We start from the raw sequence: 19,816 nt of genomic DNA, 5'->3' as shown, positions 1-19,816 counted from the left end.
GGGGCCAGAGGAAGAAGCGGCTCCTCCTTCCCCGCCCTCGGCGGCAGAACAGCCGCACCGCGGCAGGAGGCCGTGGGGCGCCGCGGGGAGGCGGGGGGGCTCCTCCCGCGGCGCCGCTCCCCAGCTCGCAGCGGGCAGGAGCGGCCGCGGCACCCGCCAAGTCGCCAACGAGCCCCTGCCTCAGCCCCCCAGCGCCGCGCCTGATTGGCTAAGAGCTGGCGGCAATGGAAGCTGCTGATTGGTGAATCTGCATCTCTCCTTTCGCCAATGGCGAAGGGCAATGGCGCCCGCCTTTCTTGCGATTGGCTTCCCCGCTACCTGCGCCCTCCTACTATTGGGCACCGATGCTAGTTGGCTATTGGCTCCGCCGCTCCCCGGGTTGGATTTTTAATTGGGTGGCTGGGGGTTGGCCGGCGCCTCACCTGCCGCGCAGCGTCATTGGGCCGCCGCTCTCCGCGCCCCCGCCCATTGGTCGCACCGCCCCTTAAGCGCGTTCCGATTGGCCGCGGTGGCCCGGCCCGGTATCCGGGTAAGATGGCCGCAGTCGGAGAGTGCTCGCTCCCCGCTCCGTGGCGGCCGGTCTCCCTCACTCACGTCGAGTATCCCGCAGGTAAAGCTCCGCTTCGCCCCCGCCCGGCCTCCCCGGTGCCCGCCGCGCCGCTCTCCCGGGCGGGCCCCGCCCGCCGCTCCACGGCCCCCCCGAGGGCCGGGCTGGCAGCTGCCAAATAGTGAGCCATTGAGCGGCCGCCCTGAGGCGGCCGGGCGCGCCTGCGCACTGGGGGCGGGGGACTCGCTGCCGGATAGTGAGCCGCGGGGGGACTCGGCACTGCGCATGCGCCCTGGCGAGGCGCCGGGCTCCAGGGGCTGCTGAGCCCCAGGCGGGGCGGGGGGCTGCGGGGGGGGGGCCGGCATGCGGCCCTGTCCCGCCGCTGAGGGGCCCCGGGGCCGGGCCAGCCCTCGCCTCCCCTCTCCATACCGCTGCCTCACCCCCCCTCCGCAGCCCCCACATGCCTGGCCATGTGTGTCAACCCCTGGGCCTCGAGGTGCGGGCCGCGCCCAGGGTGTGTCCGCTCCCCACAGCCCCGGTGCCAGCCCGCAGGGCCGGGTGTCCCCTCCCTGCCCTGCTGTTGGGTGGCTGGGTTGATGCTGGAGGACTGACTTGGTGTGTCGGAGGGCCAGCGGGCCCTGGTGCGCCCTGTGGCATCCCAGGGAGCTGCGCAGTGCCAGGGCGGCCCGACCCCCGAGGGCGCTGTGGGAAATGCCCGGAGGAGGACAGGCACAGGGCGTCCTGCAGGCCAGCGCTTGGTAAGCGTCTGGATTTGGATACAGTCGGGGTGCAGTGCCGAGTGCCTGTGTGCAGGATGGGCTTTTCTAGCCGGGGCAATGCTGTGCTCCGCTAAGGTTCTGTGCTGTGTCCCTGTGGCACTGCACGGGGGTTATCTGTCAGATCTTAAAGAATGTAACATAACGTGATTATTTTCTCTCAGCACTGAGTGCTTTTATACAGGCAAATGGAGAAGATGAATCCCTGACCTACCAGTGTGCAAGAGCAAGTGGGTCTGTATCCAGATAGTGACTGTCTAGGTAGTGTCTCAGTAACTTGGTCTTTAGGAGCTCCTCTTCAGGTGCTTTGCCCTGGGCTGGTTTTGGGTGAGATAGAAAAACTTATTTTTTTAGCTGCTTGTTGTATTCAAAGATAATAGAAAAAGCAGGGTGTGACGTCTCAGAGTTAGTATTGATAATCTGGTCAAAATCTAAATTTTGTGTTAACGCTGTTCTCAGTAGTTCTCCTAGCAAGTCCCTAACTTGCCGTGAAGTGTTGCTGTATGTCCTGTTTCAATAGCTTGATTTTAGTTTCTGGTGAAAGCTCCTCTCAGTAGTGTGATAGCTAAAGCTTCTAAAATGCTTTGGATCTTCTGAGTTGAAAGTACCCATTTAGCCAGAAGACTTGAAATGTGATAATGTTGAAAAGATCTGGTGTTGGAAATACATTATTTCTTGCCCCTGCCCCCCCGCCCCCCCCAGCTGTTTTCTGTGATCCCATCTTTCACGTAAAGTATTCCTTTTCTGTCTTGCATTTTCTTTCATCCTGTATGTTCTTCTGCTATCCCTCTTCTCAAATATATCCATGTGACAGTTTGGGGGAGTTGGGGGAACAATCTTTCTAGTAGTGCTGATACATTCATCTTTGTGTCTTATCTCTTTATCTGGACGTGGCAGTATACAGAGAGCATCCTCTGGACCATTTGTGGGATTGGTTTGGGAAATAGAGGTGGCTGAAATTTCTGCACAAGGGTTATCTGTCGGATCTTAGAGTGTAACATAACGTGATTATTTTCTCTCAGCATTGAGTGCTTTTATGCAGGCAAATGGAGAAGATGATCGTGTGGAAGGGGTAAATCACCACTGAGATTAGGGTTATGTGTTGAGGGGACAAACGCTGTGTTTGCCTTGGATAAAAAGGATTATGGAAATGGGAGAACAAGACTAAAACATTAGAACAGCTGGAGGTTCAAAAGTTCTTTAATTTACTTTGGTCTAGAAAAATAAGTTGCAGTAATGTGGTAGGTCTGATAATTTTACCTGGATTTGGGGAGAGTTCTCTAACTTTATTTAGAAAGCTGCTTATGTTCTGTGTACAGCTTAAGTACAGGTCCATAAAGCTGCTAGATAATGTATATTTATAAAATAGTGATGTTGGCAGTATGCTCAGCACAGTGGACTTAATGTAGCCTTGTACTGATAGAGACAGGTCAGAATGAGAAATAGATCCTGCTTTTACCAACATAAATTATTAAGCTCTCCTGGCATGTCATACACTGTTGTGTGGCAAATGTTGGCTTTTGCTCTTGGCTGATCCCAGAGGCTGCTGGTCTGGAGCGCAGTGTGCTGAGCCTCTGTGGCAACCAGCTCGTAAAATCTCATGTCTTTAAAGACTTCCAGTGCAGAACTGCTGTCATCCCAACTTTCATCTGCCAAGAGTGATGGTCCCTCTTGCTGTGACCAGGTGAAAAGCAGTCACTGCTGATTTCTGTCTGACAGATGAAGCCCGGTTTTGGGCTTCTGCTTGTAATTGTGAAGGGGAGAAGTGTCTACAGAAGGGTGCTCGTCCTCCCGGTCTTTATCTAACTTTTCTTTATCAATAGCTATATAGTGCCAAATGCCAAACACCCATCCACACTGCTTGTGGGGCTGCTCAGTTCTCCGGGGCTTTTTGCAATGTCAACTTTGAGCAAGATCGAATGAAAAACAGCAGATGAAGGCTGTAGTAGTCAACTGCAAACTGATCTGAGTAATGGGATCTTGGAGACCTAACTGAAATACCGACCATAGTAAATATCAGGATCAAACAGGGGGGAAGAAACCAGCAGTGGTATCTTGGCAGCGTGTTAAAGCATGCTGCTGAAGAGGACAGTCTTTAAAAATATCATTCCGATATTGCTTTCAGAAATGTTTGGTCCAGGAGCTTTTCATATCAACAATTGTACTTTGGTGAGACCAAGGGATGGTCTGGTGTAGTGTGGGGTTGCTGGCAGGTAGGCAGGAATAATCCTTTTTCTGTATGTCTTTCCAGTAATCAGCTGGTGATTGCATCAGGATTGTTAAGTCCTTTGGTGGATATATAAAAGCTATACCCTGAATAGGTCTAATTGCTCTTTGAACCCATTTCTGCTTTGGATCTCACAGTATCCTTGGCACCGAGCTTTGAAACTTAATGTGGTTGGTTGTTTCTTTTCTGCTTTTAAGTCCGCTGCTCAGTAGTTTCATCACTCTCTCAAGTGCAGTGAGAGGTAACAAGTGTTTGCTGTCCATTTGTCCATAACGTTTATGACTTTGTAGAACTGGTGTATCCTCCATTTTCCTTTTTCAGCTGAAAGTCTGAGTTACTCAATGTTTTCTGAATGGCTGCCATGGCATACTTGTTATCTTTGTCCCCTTTCTATTTGCCGTTACTATGCCTTTTTAGATGGTGACACCAGAATTACATAGTAAATTTTTGTAGTGCTGTAACAGTAACTTCTGTTTTGCTCTTAAGAACGTTTTCTTGCCTTTTTGACTGCTGCAGAGCATTGGATACTACTCTGAAGGTATTGGCTCACACTAAGCCGGAGGGTTTTTGTTTGATAACAACTCAACTAAATCATGTCATGTTGTGTGTATAATTAGGGTTGTTTTTTCCCATATGCATTGCTTTGCATGGGATGACTTTGTGTTGCAGACTTAAAACTCATCTTCAGGGACTTCCTGTCTGTAGGGTGAGTTTCACTGGAGAAACACTGAGTTCCTGGTTTGTTTGGGTTTTTTATTATTATTTGGAGAAAAGGAAAAAAAAAACTTCCTCTCTTCAGTGCAGCTGGGATTCTTAATGCTCTGGGACTTTCTGGACCTCCTCTTCTCACGGTGGACAAATTCTTTAAGGAGAGAAACCTGGCATGCCAAACCCTTTCTCTGCAGAGTGACAGAGAATCTTCCTGTTTTCTCAGTTGTAAAAAGGGTGTTTACTACAGTCGGACAGCGTTGGAGAGGCAGGTGTGCAGAATCAACCCGTTGGTGAAAAGGTGCCTCGGAGCAAAGGTGCTCGTGCTGTGTGTGTACTTTGGCTCAGCAGTTCTCGTTGCTATTCGCTATCAGCACGTGTTGCTCCTATAGGAATGTTTGTTCTGATAACCCTCACTGTGATTTCTGTTTAGGGTGGTAGCTTGCCAGTCAAGGCTCATTTTGTAGCTAAGTAATATCTGTTGAAAGAAGCCACTCAGTCATTTGGCTTCTGTAATGCAAGGTTTTATGTTTAATCTTCCTGCAGGAATTTCATGTCCGATGTTTGCTTTTTATGCTGTAATTTAAAGCCTCCTGGAGATATTTTTACTGTCCCACAGCTTGTGATAATCAGGATATGCGCAAGTAGGGGAAATGATGATCCATCATGAATATTTACTGGTGTAAATGCCTGTGACACGCATACACCTCATGTTGTCTGTGCAACTTGCACTCATGCATTTAGTCAAGAACATACGACCAGCAGCAGTGCCACAAATAGATGCTTCGATAGGAAGCAGTGGTGGCGGTGGTAAAGCTAGATCTTGCGGTAGGATGTGGTTAGAGTGCTGTTGATTCACATTTTTACATTATATACAGGTTAAGCTAATGTGGTAAAGCTGGGATATTTCCACTGAAAGAATGCTGGGTAAAATGTTGAATTGGAGCAGAAGTAGATGCTGAATGAACGCTGAAAAAATAGTGTGCTTCTGAGCTATGTATAGTGTTTCACCTGTTTGTCTCTTGGGTGCCTAAAAATGAGGCAGTTGTGTTCTTTATTTTTGCCTCATGAGCCCCAAATGATGCTCAGGGAAGGCTGGACTTTGAAAAAGCAGAATTTAAACCAAAACAAAACCCAGGCTATATATGAAATAGATTTTCCTTTTGCATTTTTTTTTTTTTCCCACAGGTTTTGTCTCTGTTCTTACTGGTTGGAAGAATTGCTTTAAAATTCCCAAGTTTAGTAAAATGAATAAAAAATTTTTTTAATAAAAAGGCAGTGGGGGTGAATCTTGCTAGATCTGATTGGACTTCAAACTGTTGGCTCTCCTGCAAGTCCCCTTTCTTTGGGAATAAGTCTGTGAGTGCACTGGAGCGTGAGCATGGATAGGAGTGACACAAGTAATCACGCTCCCAGGCCCCGGGAGCACTGCGCGGCGATCAGCGCTGGCCTTTCTCTCGCAGCTTGCTTTGCCTTCTTCACTGGGGATTTCCAGTCATTTTGGAGCTGGTTTAGTTAGTGCAGCTCTGCCTTGAACCGCTAATCTAGTGAGTGCATTTATGATGGTGTTTGTGAGTTCCTGGTGTAGCTCCCAGGGCATAGCAGAAGTGCTGCCTTCAGTTAGTGCGCAGCTATTTATTTCCCTCCTCCCCTAGAAAAAGTGGCTCCAGAATATGATTTTGTTTGATTGCTCTTAGCCACAGTAATATGAAATATTATTAATGCTATCTCTGTTCTATTTTATATGGACAGCTGAAATGTTTAGGGAGCTGTTATGTTAAGATTGAGTGAAGGACTTGGTACTCTGCCTGCAGGCAGCATCTGGGAGCGATGGTTTCTGGTTCTCCAGGTTCAAGTGTGTGTTGTGTGCTGGTGAAGTCTGTGTGGCTTGATTTATTGGGTATGTCATCATGTAACATAATGGAGGATCTTGAGTTTGGTGCTGCTGATGCTATTTAAATTAAAAGACTACTTCTTTAAGTATTCTTCCACCATCTGCAGAAGAAATAGAACCCCCCTGAGAAGATAAACAATCTCGTTTGGTTTCTACTTGACAAAATTACGGCTTTTAGTCTTGAAGTACTAAGCCTTTATGTACCATGGATTAACAGTGAATGATCTGAAACATGGTGATTCCTTGATGATGAGCTTCCTTCAGCTGGTAACACTGGAACTGAGGTTATTGGAAAGTATTACGAAAGGCTTTCAGGGTAGTTTTGATTATCTGGTGGCTTGTCTCATGAATTCCCTCATCATTTAAGACAGGATTCATTTTGTTGAGTGTGTGATTTATGCAAAACCATAAGGGGCTTGATTCTCTATTGCCAGGTGACTGATGCTGTCACATCCACTTTGCATTACCATAATACATTGCTGTTCTGCATTGGGAGCATTTGGAACCCACCTGATGCAAGGCAAACCTGCCATATGGTGCAAGAAAAGTTTCAAATTCAGTGTCTTCTAACACTTTTCCAGTTAAAACCAAAATAGAACCTCACTTCAGTGAAAACTCAGTATTCTTGTGGGTTTTGTCCTCCAACTCTTCCCAGTTTCACTGGTGTTGCAAACTAAAACTCCTGCAAGTAATCCTTGCTGACAATGTTGCTGGTTCCCAAGTCGAACCCAGTCTGGAATTCCAGAGGGATCTGTGTACTGCACCTGAGGTAACCATAACTATGTGGCAATAACATCAGCAGCGTGAACTTTGTAGCAGTGCAATAATTTTTTTCATCAGTTCCAGTATTCAGAGGCTGAGGTTAAAGTCCATTTTGCCAAGTGCTGTTTTAAAATGTGGGTGCGTGGGCTGGGGAGACTCAGTATCTTGCAGTGGAATTGATCTAGGAATGAGTCCAATGCTCAGCCTTGCAGAGGCATCCTGTTTCCTTTTGAGAGGAGGGAGGAAGGATAAATTTATGTGGAGGCTGATCCTTTTGTATTCAGTGATGGGATGGAGAAGACCTAGTCCCTGAGAACCAATATAGGAAGTTCCCCACCTCTGAAGTTGTTCGCTGGGTTTATACCCCATTTTTTGCAGTGACTACTGTCTTTAAAGATTCTCCGGTAGCTAGTTCTCACTCTCCAGATGTGTATTGCCGATCTTGGAGCAAAATTACTCTGGTAATATTCTGTTCCCTCGGAATTTATACTGACATCTTCTCTCCAAATACTTTTGTGTGTCTTTTTTTCAGGGAAGAGAGGCAAGAGAATCTTAGATGAAAATACATAGCTGTTTGCCTGCTTCTGTATCTGTGATAGTTCAGGATGAAGGTTTTGAAGTACTTTATGACCTCATGTGGGGTCCCGTTGCTGCTCCCCCATTGTCCCTGGGGGATAACTGGACTGTTAGCTGTTTGGGGTGGAAGCCCGAAGTCACTTCTGTGTCATACAAGTGGGCAACCGGTTAGAAAGCATAGGGGGTTTTTTTCCCCTTTATCTCCTGCTATGTTTAGCTGTTTATTTTCTCCCCATTTTGCTAATGCTAGTGTTCATGCAGACACATGGTGAGACAGATTAGGGAGCTGATCCAGCTGAAAACTAACCCATTTTAGTAAGGGGGTGGGAAAGGATTTGTTTGGGGAGTGTTTGCTGGTAATTGCTGGCAGAGGGATGCAATGTGAATGAGGGGGAGGGAAAGACGCTGCCTCTTTACAGCAGCCTGTGCTTATGTTGGATTAAAGTGACTCTGGGCCCACACCCATGGTCATTGTTGTAAATTGGCTGGCAGTAATCTCTGCTGAACGATGCCAAGCTCCTCTCATCCCCGCTTTTGAACCTGCATGTAAGGACTGCTGTCTTCCTTGCCTCGGCTCCTCTGGGCTGGAGCCGCAGCAGCAGTCTGCAAAATGGAGACGTGCTGCAGTGCTGAGTTTGCCCCTCTGCTCTCAGTGATTCAGGGCACCAACTGACCCACGCTCTGGTGGCAGGCAAGTACCTGTGGAGTTCATACTGATTTGTTTCTCTTATTTGTTTCCCTAGGTGATTTCTCTGGTCAGCTTTTAGCTTATTTGAGTCTTGGTCCAATATTCATTATTGTTGGCTTTGTAACACTCATCATATTCAAGAGAGAGCTTCACACGGTGAGTCCTTCTCTCCCTTCTCAGCTTCTCCTTATGACAGAAGTCTTCCTTTGTCACCTGGTGCTCCTGTATTCACACTTCTTTTCCTCTCTTTAAAGAGTAAGCCTGGGTGAAGTGATCTTCCTGTCAAAGAACAGCAGGAGACACTTATCACCTGTACCAGGTTAAAAGACTGCTTAGCCTTTGCTGACTTTTCTGTTGCTCTGTGGTATGTTTTGGGCATTGCCTGTCCAAAAACTTCAAGGGAGATGTCTGAGGAACTAGAGAATGCTGTTGCAGAGTGGGAACACTCCCAAGATCCAGTAGGATCATTGCACTGGTAGGTTCCTGCAAGATGGGCAGCATACGTAGGCTATTGTGTCTAACTCAGTAGGATGTGCTTTCTTTGAACTACTGAGGCAGAAAAGGGATGCAAAATAAAACCTGCAGACTGACGGGCGTGGATCCATCTGTAAGGACTACTTCCCAGCTGTGAATCAAATCCCAGGGACAGAAGAGACTTGCTTCTGTCCAAATGACCAATGAGGGACTTCTAAGAATACATAATACTACTTTCTGTCTGCTCTGACAGGTAGTTGGAAATCAGTGTCATGGATAAATTCCCTTTAGGAGGTGTAAACGTCTTATAACATTTGCCCTCGGTAAACAGACAAAATAGGGGCCAGCGAAAGGATTTTGACAGCAGGTTTCTAATATAGGGCCATGGTGTCATGGGAACCAGTAGCTTGGAAATGGGAACTTGTAGGTTATTAAGCCAGTGCTAACCAGGAGAGGCAGCTGTTAAGTTTTTGGAACCCAAAGGTTTCTTGTTGACCCAAAAGAGAATAAGCTAGAGTAACTACTGGACAAATCCATAGGGTTTTGAATACAGGGGCTTGTTAGGTGTTAGTAATAAGAGAAGTGTTGAGGTTGATTCCCAGTTCTTGATGCGGGAAGTCACCAGCTGGAGAGAGACTCTAGCTGGCTTGCAGCAGCCTGACCTGTATCTCAGGACATAGAGTGAAAAATTGCTTCATCATCTGGAATGGGACTGAGTTGTTAAGGAGGCAGAGTATCATCACCAGCTGGGAATTTGATCACAGCAGCAGGACTAATTTAGGTGAGGTGTATGGACTATGGAATTAAAAAGTAAAAATAAATGCTACAAGTCTGGCTCAGTTCGGAATGTGACTTCATTTTAGAATGAAGACAGCGACCTCGAGGTGAAAATGTTCATGGAGGGAAAAGTCAGAAAGCCTGAAAAGTCACCTTTTAAAAGCTGTTTTCCCAAATAACAGTGTGGGCACTCCCCCTGTTGGTCGTCGGAGAAAGACAATCCCTCAAAACCCACCCTGTTCAAAAAGCATCACTTTCTACAATTGGTGGTGGAAGTATACGAACAGTATTACTATACAGTCTCACTTTTGTCTCTGTGTATCATCTGCTGAAAAGCTGCAGGTACATAATGTGTTGCCAAATACACAAAGTGGACTGAAAAAGAAATGCTTTTTTTTCCTCCTTTCAATTTTTAAGCCATTGGTTTTAACTCTAGTAGTCAAAAAAGAAAATTAGAAACATATGGTTTGGCGTTTTGTCAACAGAGAGAGCATGGTAAGTAGATGGATCTTTTAGATAGGATGACACAGTTGTCTTGCCTTCACAGATCTCTTTCTTGGGAGGGCTGGCATTCAACGAGGGAGTGAACTGGTTAATAAAAAATGTAATCCGGGAGCCTCGGCCCTGCGAAGGTATGGTATGGCCCATTGGTGTCATGGTGTCGGTTGAGTTTTGAGTGGAATGCTAACTGGGGGGGTGTTAGAGGGTATTTTCCCCTTTGCCTCATGTTGGCTTTGGATGTGTGGGTGTAAGAAGGCTGGCAGAGCCATCTGAGCAGAGACGTGTCCTGTGAACTCATGTGCACATACTGCAGCAGAGTGGTCTGGCTTCACATCTGGAGCGTTCCAGCTGCTATGTACAGAGTAGACCTTGACCATACTCTTTCTTCTTCTCTTCCCAGAAGCCCATTCAACAGTGACCACAAAATATGGGATGCCGTCCAGCCACTCCCAATTCATGTGGTTTTTCTCTGTCTATTCCTTTCTGTTCCTTTATTTAAGGTAAAAATTCAATGTCAGGTTTTGGCTGTTAATATGTTGAAACACCTGAAATAGATGGCTCCCTCGCTGCGTGCCACTTCAGTGGCATAATGGAATTAAATCTGAGGAATTGCACAATTCACTGTGGCTAGGGTGGATGAAGCATGTCTGTCTCAATCTGAATGTAGGACTGTAGTTACCATTGCTGAAAACTGAAGGGTACGGGTGGGCCTCCTATGCCGATCTGGGTACAGGTCTCCTGATTTGCTTTTTCTAAGCAGTGGTGATCCACCAGTGTGAGGGAAGATGGGGGGGAATAAGGAGGAGGAAAGAAGAGCTGCTTTCTCATGTGTCTACTCAGTTTTGTCAGTGGGGTTGTCTGCAATCTTTTAGATACCTGTTGCCCACTTGCATGACCTTTTAGTTCATCTCCCTTACTGAGTACTGGTTTTTACATGCTGTGCTGTGCTTCTCTGAAATCCTCGCTGGGGCATGGCTCTGTCTTGTGGCTCCATGTGTGGAGGAAGACAAAACTCAAAGTTCCTCCGAGCTTTGTGGATGATGGAGGGACTCTAGTGTCTTGGCTCCCTGTTGCATATGCTCAGCATTGCCTTTCACATCAGTTGCAGTAATTGTGAGCATTCTGCCTTCCATCACAGCAATCCCTGTTAACAGTTGGAGAGAGAGAAGTGTGGCTTTCTGGCTTCTCTTTAACTGCTGCCAGTGGGACAGATTGCTGCTGGGATGGTATCGAGCTGCCCATGACCCCACTGGAGTAGAGCTTTCCTAGGGTTTCAGAGATAGTGAGAACAGAGATAAGGACTGCTCAGCTCCCTGCCACTGTGCTAATGGCTCTCCATCTCTTTCAGAATGCACCAAACAAACAATGCGAGGTTTCTGGATTTACTATGGCGACATGTGCTGTCCATCTGCCTCGTCACAGTGGCTTTGCTAGTCTCATATAGTAGGTATGGAGCAACTGTTTGTCTTATGCTCTCATACAGTCCTGTGGCCTTTAGCAGCCAGCAGACCTGTCATCCTTTATCCTGCATTTCTGATGTAATTCTCGACGACTGCATTGTACAAGTCAGAGCTTTGCGGAAGTTGCCGTGTTGCCATGAGACCCTTCAGATAAGCGAAGGTGCTACACGTGTGGTGCTTCACAGGAGCATTTATAAAACCCAAGATCAGCTGAGCTTGTGCCAATTCCCCATCGGCTCCGTTGCCATGCTCTAGCCTCACTGCCTCGCCCTCTTTCCAGCACTAATCACGAAAGCCTTGCACCATGCCTTGACACACCAGTATCTGCAGCATGTGGGTTGCTACAGTCGATCAATCTGATTGTTTTGCTTGAGCATTAGTTAATAAAAACACTTATAGCTGTTTGACTTGCAAGATTTAGTTGTATTAAGATAAATAAAGGAAATGAAACTTTGATAATGATTTTTTTTTTTCCCCTTTAGTAGATTCAGGAAAAAAACACAAACATATACACGTATAAAATGAGCTCCACTGATTGGAAACCAGACAAATTCAGGCCAGAAATAAGGCCATGTTTTCCACAGGAAAGTAATTACCTGTTGGCACAGTTGACTGTACACTGTACACTACAGCTGATTCCTTATTCCTGGTTATTTTTAAAATTCTGACGGGGCAATTTCATAAGAGATATATGGTCTAATTCACACAAAAATTACTTTGAGGAAATCCAGTGGCCTGTGCTAGGCAAAGGGTCAGATAAGATGATCCTAATAGCTTTATGATATATGAGTAAAAAGAATTTTGAATGTGAGTCATGTAGCTTGTGTGCACAGGCGACTTACCAGAGCATTAGTACAGCTTTGTGAATGGCTGCAGTCACAGTAAGCACGTTGTGGTAGTGCAGACTTTTGTGCTGTCGCATTTGAGAGCGGCAAAATCGTAACAGAAATGCTGTCTGTGTTCTTAAAAGCCTATAAGCCCCAGCTTTGGTGGTTGGGAGGAGACTTGTCCCATTACTGGCTTTGGAAAAGTCTCTCGTGGGAAGCAACAGTAATAGTTCCTCAGCTAATCCAAAGGTAGATGAAGAAGAATGTGGAGGGTTATTGAGTTAAGCTCAAAGTAGAAGTGCTCTAAGATGAAACTGCTACAGGAGGGAGAATGGTTTTTTCCCACTTCTTTTTTTTTGCCACCTTTTTAATGAAAAAATTAAAGATACCCACTTTTAACATCTGGAGGATAACTTGCTCAGAATGTCTGAGGGTCCAGTGAAACATCAGCCCTTGAGTCGTGTCTCCTCTTGTTTTCAAGTCTGTCTGGTGACTCTTCTCTCCCACTGCAGGGTTTATTTGCTTTACCACACCTGGAGCCAAGTTTTATATGGAGGTGTGGCAGGAAGCATTATGGCCATAGCCTGGTTTGCCTTCACACAAGAGATATTAACTCCTCTCTTCCCAAGGATAGCTGCATGGTAAGTCTCTTTATTCTGTGGAGGTTTTATTCCTGCAAGTCTGCATTCTGTGGGTTGCTGTTATGCTCATTAAATCAGTCCCTTGCAATGAGCTGGTAACACAGGTGTAGTAGAATTACCTGGCAAAAGAAAATTTTCCTAATCCATGGGTGTAAAAATTGTACCTTGCATCTGAAGCAAAACAAATGTAAAGATACTTCAGTCTCTAAAACTTTAGTTGTAGCTGTGCAAGGCCTGGCTGTAAATGGGCCGCTCAAACTTTTATGAGCCACCAAAGTTACAGATATTAGACATGAGAATTCCTGGGTTCTGTTCCAGTTTTGCATGCTGACCGTTGTGTAACCTACTTGTTCCTCCATGTTTTCTTGTGCATGCATATACAAAGGATCATATAGCCATGTTTGATAGGGGTGGGGGAGAGAGGAACTTAAAGCAACTGTTAATGTTTGTGAAGCCCTACTGTGGCAGAGTGCTGGTGAAGCTTTTTGAGCAGAACAAGACCTTTCCTAATGAACGTCTAATGACCTAGTGAAATTGGAAAGGCATTAAATGTAATATAGTCTGGAAACATTGTATAAAGGCAGAAAAAAAGAAGAGAGGTTTTTTTGATTAAATTAACAAGGAGCCCTTTTCCCAGTCTGAAGTGTAATAGAACAGTAATGTTAGATCTAGGGCAGTTTTTGTGCCTTTTTTTAAAAATCAAATTTGTGGTGGAAAAAAAGTCTGATTGTTTTCCGCTTTCCATCACCTTGTCCCTTTCCAGGCCAATTTCAGAGTTCTTTTTAATCCGAGACACCAGCCTCATTCCTAACATCCTGTGGTTTGAATACACAGTCACGAGAGCAGAGGCAAGGTAAGTTTTACTGGGGGGTAGAGGAGCTGCAGCTGGTTTGACTTGTCAAATGTAGTCATTAATTTATTTTCAAATATGTAGATAGCTGCTGCGGGTAGAATAGTACAGAGTAAAGAAATACCAAGTTGTGGTTTAACTACTGCGTCTGGAAGGTGAGTCTGGAGAGTGTGAGATTAGAAAATGTTTCATTTAGATAGTATTTCAGCTCCCTAGCCCATGTTTTTTGCAAGGAATTTTTAATAATCTCGCATCCATGTGCAAGCTTGTGCACGTTTAAGATAGGGTGGGTGTTTGAGGACTGTTAGAGGTAGGAAGGCTTGGTTTCCCTGTAGAGTATGGTGGGGGCAGCTTTATTTTTTGTGTGGAGCTAAAGCAGAGCCTTACTTTAATCCTCCTGTCTTTTGCGCCTGGTTTGCTGCAGTACCCTGTGGTAGGGTTGGGGTCACCTCTCTCAGCCTTCCCCCTGTGTTGCCGTTGCAGAAACAGACAGCGCAAGCTGGGTACGAAGCTCCAGTGACTCGACGTGTGGGGACCAGAGTGCACGTTTTAACGGAGACAGACAAGAGCAGAGACCTGGGAGCAGCAAGGAGCCTTTTAACAGACGGACCAAAGGAACAGGCAGGGACCATACCCAAAACCTGAAAGCCTTTGCTCTGCTTTAGCAGCTAGCTGGATGCTCCCTGATGCATGTGGGACCGTGCAGGAGTAGAAACTCATTTTCAACACAGATGCACATTGCCGGTTGGAATGTACCATCATGTCTACGTCAGGGGAGGGGGGAGAAAATGCCTGGTGTCATGTTCGGGGGAGGGAAAACCAAAAACGAATCCTTTCTGTGACTTTTCTTTTTTTTTTTTTTCAGCATGAAATATACACACTATTTATTTATTTTTTTAAATGGAACTATTGTTTTTGGGGTGGGTGAGGCATTGATTGTGTGTTTTGTTTTTGCTTTCTGTTTGGGTTTTTCTTTTTGGAAGAAGATGACAAAACTAATCTCAAGTTGATCATGCTTAATTAGGGCTTTTATTTTTAAAAAACTTCTTAGGAGGGAGGGGAACTAGGCTGGGGTGACCTAGGTGGAAAGGAGAGGAAGACTTTCTGTCCTTTCTGCAACCAGTTTGGGAGATTAAAATCAGTTCCAACTGCACTTTGTACAGATAGAAAGACTAAAGATCTGGTTTTTAACACTAGTGACGGTTCTGCAGGGAAGCCTGCATGGATACCATTAAGAGGAGTGTGTGTGTAAAACAAAGGAAAAACTGAAATATACTGACTATTATTTTTTTTCTCACTGCTGCTCCTGTTGTGTAATTAGCAAGAGTGTCTTTCTCAAAATCTCTTCTAGGTGGCAAGATTATCATACGTATCTCACGTTGATTGCATCTCTTCCTTTATACTTTTATTACCTCAGGGTTGCTGTGATCTGTACAGCTTCTGTTGTTGTACCGAGTGTGCTACCGATGGCACTAGGAAGCCCACTGGTTATAAGCAGTGCTGTGCTGCAGTAAGAGTCAGCCCAAAGCCTTACAAAATTCAGTTGCTAGTCTCTGTCTTAAGCACTGGATTTAAATTTTTTTTTTTTCTGTTAAAGCTTAAGGGAGGGATTTTTAAGAATGAACAAAGTGACAACCATAAGTGATTAACAAGGTGAATGACTAATAACTAGCTCAGCTGCTGTCTGAATTATTTCTTGAAGAGTCCTGTTAGAATCCAACCATGAACTCAAGCAGTGAACTTGTCCTAGCAGAGACTCCTACCCAGTTATTACAGTGGCTTGGTCAGAGTTCTGCACTAGTAACCCTGAATGCCGAACTCCTACAAGCAAGTTTTGCTTTCTATCCTTCTTCCATTCTGATTCTTCGTCTGGCCAGTCAGTTCTCTGGCTGCTGTGTCTCTGTGGGAGTGTGCCTGCCATCTGTGTGTGCTGGTGATGCCTACAACTTCTGTGATCCATGAGTTAACCTGGCAAGGGCTCTACTCAAAGTGCTTCAGGGCTGTGCATGGACACTTTCTGTATTTCTAGTATATAATGCAGCAGTTCAAGTGTAACTACGGAGAAGTATTTATTCAAAGCACAACTGACTTGAACTTTCACAGATAAAGGACAGCTTCTGAACTGGCTCAAAGGTCATCGGTGTGCCTTCGATGCAGTCATGTGAGCAGAGGTAAAATGACTGTTACATCTTGGTCTTGCTGCCTGTTTTACTATCTCCACTTTAACCAGACTCCTGCATTATAAAGCTGCTTGAAGTGAGATGTGTTTCTGTTCATCTTGATTATTTTTATTTTTTTAAGTTTTCATCTGTGCCTGTTGCCATAGGAGTTTGTGTGTTCATATGGAGTGGGAGCTGCTGTAGAAGCTGATGGACAACCAGAGTGTTAACTGTAGAGAGCAGTGATCCTGATCTAGGAGATCAGGAGTGGAGGCTGTTTAAATTTCTGTGTTTAAGTAGCTATGGGTAGTAAACTAACTGTTTTCCATTGTTACAGCAAATACATTTTATTTTTTTTAAGAGCTGTTTAGTATTTGCATAACATGAGCAATCCTGTTAACATCTGAAGGACCTGAGCACTGGATCCGCTTTAATGGTGCATCAGAATAAAGAGGGATCTTACAGCTTTCACAAGGACATTTGATCTGACTTAGAACAGCTCTGCTAAAATGAGACAGGACATCAGATAGGCCACATGACATGGTGGTACCATATGTTTCAGTTTGAAAGCTGGTACTAATCACTTACATCTTGCAAAACCATTTATTTTCTCTTTTATATCTCTCGTAAGTTAACTTACAAAGCCAGAAGGGAGATCACAACTCTCTTCCCCCCAAGGACAAGGCTTGAAGAAGGGATTGTTTCAAGAGTGGCTAGCACTTCCCTAGCCTCTCTTAAGCTGTTATGAGAGACTGCTAGAAAAACAGTATGTGGAAGCACCTGTTAAGTAGAGCATAGGGAAGAGGTTTCATCTCCTCATGGAGAGCAGTGTAGTATAAAAAGCTGTTCCACTTCATGTTGCCTTCAAACCCAAGCTTCCTACAGTAATTCTTAGGAGTAAGGGAGAAGAAGAGCTCTTGTGAGACACTGTAATAAACTCTCCTCTGTTCTCTGTGAGTTGTTTGTAATCTGCATCTTCTGCCTACTTTTGCTGTACCTTTCCAGAAATCTTTGCAGTACTTGATACAGTAGAAATTCCTTAGTGATCCCATGGATTTTCTGAACTAAATGGTGCTGTGCAGTAAAAAGATTTGAGTTCTGCCTTATCCTGCACTTGTATGAAGTCTCCCACCATTAGTTTTCTGAAATAAGAGTATTTTCTCTGGAGTATGTGGCTTTGCAAGCAGATGCTTTCTCTTCCTCCCCTGTACTCGAGGGGGCTGGATGGAGATACTAAGACAATAAAAGGAAGGTGACAGAATGCTGTGGTTCACTGTTCTTGCTGTCCCCACACAAACATCCTTCCATAAGGGTAGTTATGTAACTTCTGCAGTGTCTAAGAAGATTAAGGCCTTTTTTTGAAGCACTGTTTATTGTGTTTCAGTTTATTCAAAGAACATTTCAAACCTTTGCATGACATGGATTACACTACCAAAACAGTATTTAACACAGCTAACCAGCAAAGCATGCAACACTACCAGGCTGTGTCACAAATTGCACTCATACCCCAAGAGTTATCTGAATATTTTCAGTCTATGCGTTTCTTAAATTATTTGTTCCAAATCAGTAGTTTTTCTGGAACTTAAGTTTCTTGTACTTAATGTGCCTTTAAGACAATGGACATCTCTTGATAAAACAATCAGAAACAGGGAGAATAGTATTCAGTAAGTCAACACCGAGAAAATCAAGAAGGTATGAATCAGGAGGACATCACATTTTAGAACCTGTATAATACGAAAAGACTTTTTAAAGAAAAAACCTTGTAATGATTTTTATTGTCCTTTCAAGCACTTCAAAAATCAGCTTCATTCATCTGAATTTCAGCTGTGTATATCATTAAGGATGCATTAAGTGGTTTACGAGTCTTGTATCTCTTTCAGTGTGATAGTCTGCTTCTTGCAGCCGTACTCTGCTGAAGCTAATGGGATATCCAGATTTAGATCCAGAATAGATCAAGCCCATCTTCTGAGATAGTCACAGCAGTGTGTACTTCTGCTTAATCTTTAATAGGCACTTTCCTTTGAGAGCCTTCCCCTTGTGAGAAAGAAGTAGAAAAGGGCCAGTCTCAAATACTTAAGTGGCAATACTGTAGCATCGAGGGTTGAAGGCATTGCAGACAGAGAAAAATAACTCATCCCCTAGCAACAGAGGTTGATTCAGTACAGGGGGAGGATTACTTTGGCAAAAGGAGTATTTTTTTCAAAGTAAAAGGCTTCATAAACCCAGATGTTATTCCAGCAAGGTTTGGTCTTTTCTGTAGTATTTACACAGTCACTTACACTTTAATAATACTGAGTATCCTCCTGCAGTTTTCAGTCTAATTCATACAGAGGAGTCAACGGAGCAAGGATGTGTGCTTGCAGGTTTGTAGTGCTCCTATTGGGTTTTTTTAGACTATCTCACTCCATTCAGGATTCTTCTAAAAGATCAACTAAATCCATGTAGATGATGTGAAAGTGGCAGTTCATACAATCACTGGCTGTGCAGGTGAGTTTCAGTTAAATTTTTAAGGTTTATTTAGGTATAAGATAGAAGCTTTGAAATAATATCCTTTTAGGAAAAAATGCCGTAGTGTTGACTTGTCTTTCAAGAAGCAAATTAGAATGATTTTTTTTTTTCCTTTTACTCTAAACAGGTTTAGTGCAAAGTTCTTCATATATGTTCACCAAGGCACTTGATCGTGTCCCTTGCTGTTCTATGATCAGAAAAGTAGCAATTATGATCAAATATTTCCCTGTTAACAAAACGGGCCATCAGACTCCTAATGCTTCTTGTGTATGGTGATGTCACAGCAGCCACATCTTGAAGGGTGTGCAATTTAAATATTAAATTTCTGTTGCAGAAATAGCACTAGAATTCTTCATTACCATACGGTTTTACTAAGTAAAAGTAGAGTCAGGAGCTTGGATTCTGGCAGATTCATTGGAAGTAGTGCTTACAAAAATTCCTATGCTACAATTGTATGTTAATGTTTATATATAATCTTTTACTGTCTCAGGTTTGTCAACTGAACATGAAAAGACTATCATGAGATCATTCTCTCACAGAATCGAGCTGGCACAAACCTGAGTAACACTGCAGTAAGAAAAAACTCTCAAGAGTGGCAGAAAAGGTGCTGTACTGTTACTGCAGGAACAATGGCTGCCACAGTGTGCAAACATCAACACTGCCCACGTGTTCTCAGCTTGCTTCCTGCTTTTCAAGGTTTTCTGCCTTGCTAAAGCAGAGTGATGTGAAAAAAAGGGTGATTCTGCAGCTGTTTTTTCTTTGACTCTTAACAGATTTGAACTCTGGGGGCCATGAACAGAAGCATGGTCTGGAGTTCCTGATCAGGAACATTCTTACTTGTCCACGATTTAGGCATAACACATTAAGCACAAATTTGTTTCTGAAAGCAAGGTATAAAAACACATTGGGTTAACGTGTACCCTGAGGGAGACTAGGTGTGTGGCCTTCTAGCTCATAAACAGGTCAGTGTCTCTTTCTTTTCCTCAATTCCAAAGAAATGTACAATGAAGCAACTGTCCTGCTAAATGCATAGGCAATCCCTTCTCATTTCTGCTAATGTTAAGGTACATAAAGCCAAAGCAAAACCTGTGTGAGAGAGAAGTTTTGTAGAAGCTTTGTGGGGAACAAGCTTTATGCTGAGCCTGAAGATCAATGGCTAGGACCACAACAGCAAGCTTAACGAAAAGCCCAGAACAACAACAACAACAAAAACCCACCTTAGTTTGTAGCAAATTATATTCTGTTGTTAATAGGGTCAGTGCAACAGAAAGGACATCCCAGCATCCTAAAGTGAGGGCAAGGGAACATTCCCAGGTTTGTCAAGCCTGTAATGGTCGGAGTGCCTGGGATAAGTAGTGCAGTGCACTCCAGTGAGGCTAGATCTGCTCTGACTTAAGAGCTGCTTTCTTCCTTTGCCAAAGTTCAATGTTGAAGTTTTGCT

At 44.4% G+C, this 19,816-nt stretch overlaps 1 protein-coding gene across 2 annotated transcripts; it reads left to right on the top strand.

The window, feature by feature from the left end:
* Nucleotides 1-520: 520 nt before the first annotated feature.
* Nucleotides 521-14,323, top strand: DOLPP1 (dolichyldiphosphatase 1). Of its 2 annotated transcripts, XM_074923328.1 has the most exons (8): nucleotides 521-610; nucleotides 8,234-8,334; nucleotides 9,977-10,061; nucleotides 10,331-10,430; nucleotides 11,279-11,377; nucleotides 12,730-12,858; nucleotides 13,622-13,711; nucleotides 14,192-14,323. In XM_074923328.1, exons 1-8 carry the CDS (start codon nucleotides 535-537, stop codon nucleotides 14,226-14,228), a joined length of 717 nt encoding a protein of 238 aa, XP_074779429.1. In that variant the 5' UTR covers nucleotides 521-534; the 3' UTR covers nucleotides 14,229-14,323. The 2 variants fall into 2 exon arrangements, with proteins under 2 accessions (XP_074779429.1, XP_074779430.1); XM_074923329.1 differs by lacking the exon at nucleotides 12,730-12,858.
* Nucleotides 14,324-19,816: the final 5,493 nt, after the last annotated feature.

Source organism: Athene noctua, chromosome 20 (genome assembly GCF_965140245.1).
Source record: "Athene noctua chromosome 20, bAthNoc1.hap1.1, whole genome shotgun sequence".
NCBI classification, from domain to species: Eukaryota; Metazoa; Chordata; class Aves; order Strigiformes; family Strigidae; genus Athene; species Athene noctua.
The sequence above is the reverse complement of the archived record's forward strand: the minus strand, read 5'-3'. Positions and strand labels throughout refer to the sequence as shown.

Bases quoted from the DNA above. Each gene is read 5' to 3' on its own strand.
- DOLPP1 (XM_074923328.1), top strand. From the start codon at position 535: ATGGCCGCAGTCGGAGAGTGCTCGCTCCCCGCTCCGTGGCGGCCGGTC. The intron at 10,431-11,278 runs GTAAAAATTCAA...CATCTCTTTCAG, and splicing joins TTTCTGTTCCTTTATTTAAG to AATGCACCAAACAAACAATG. The intron at 12,859-13,621 runs GTAAGTCTCTTT...GTCCCTTTCCAG, and splicing joins TTCCCAAGGATAGCTGCATG to GCCAATTTCAGAGTTCTTTT.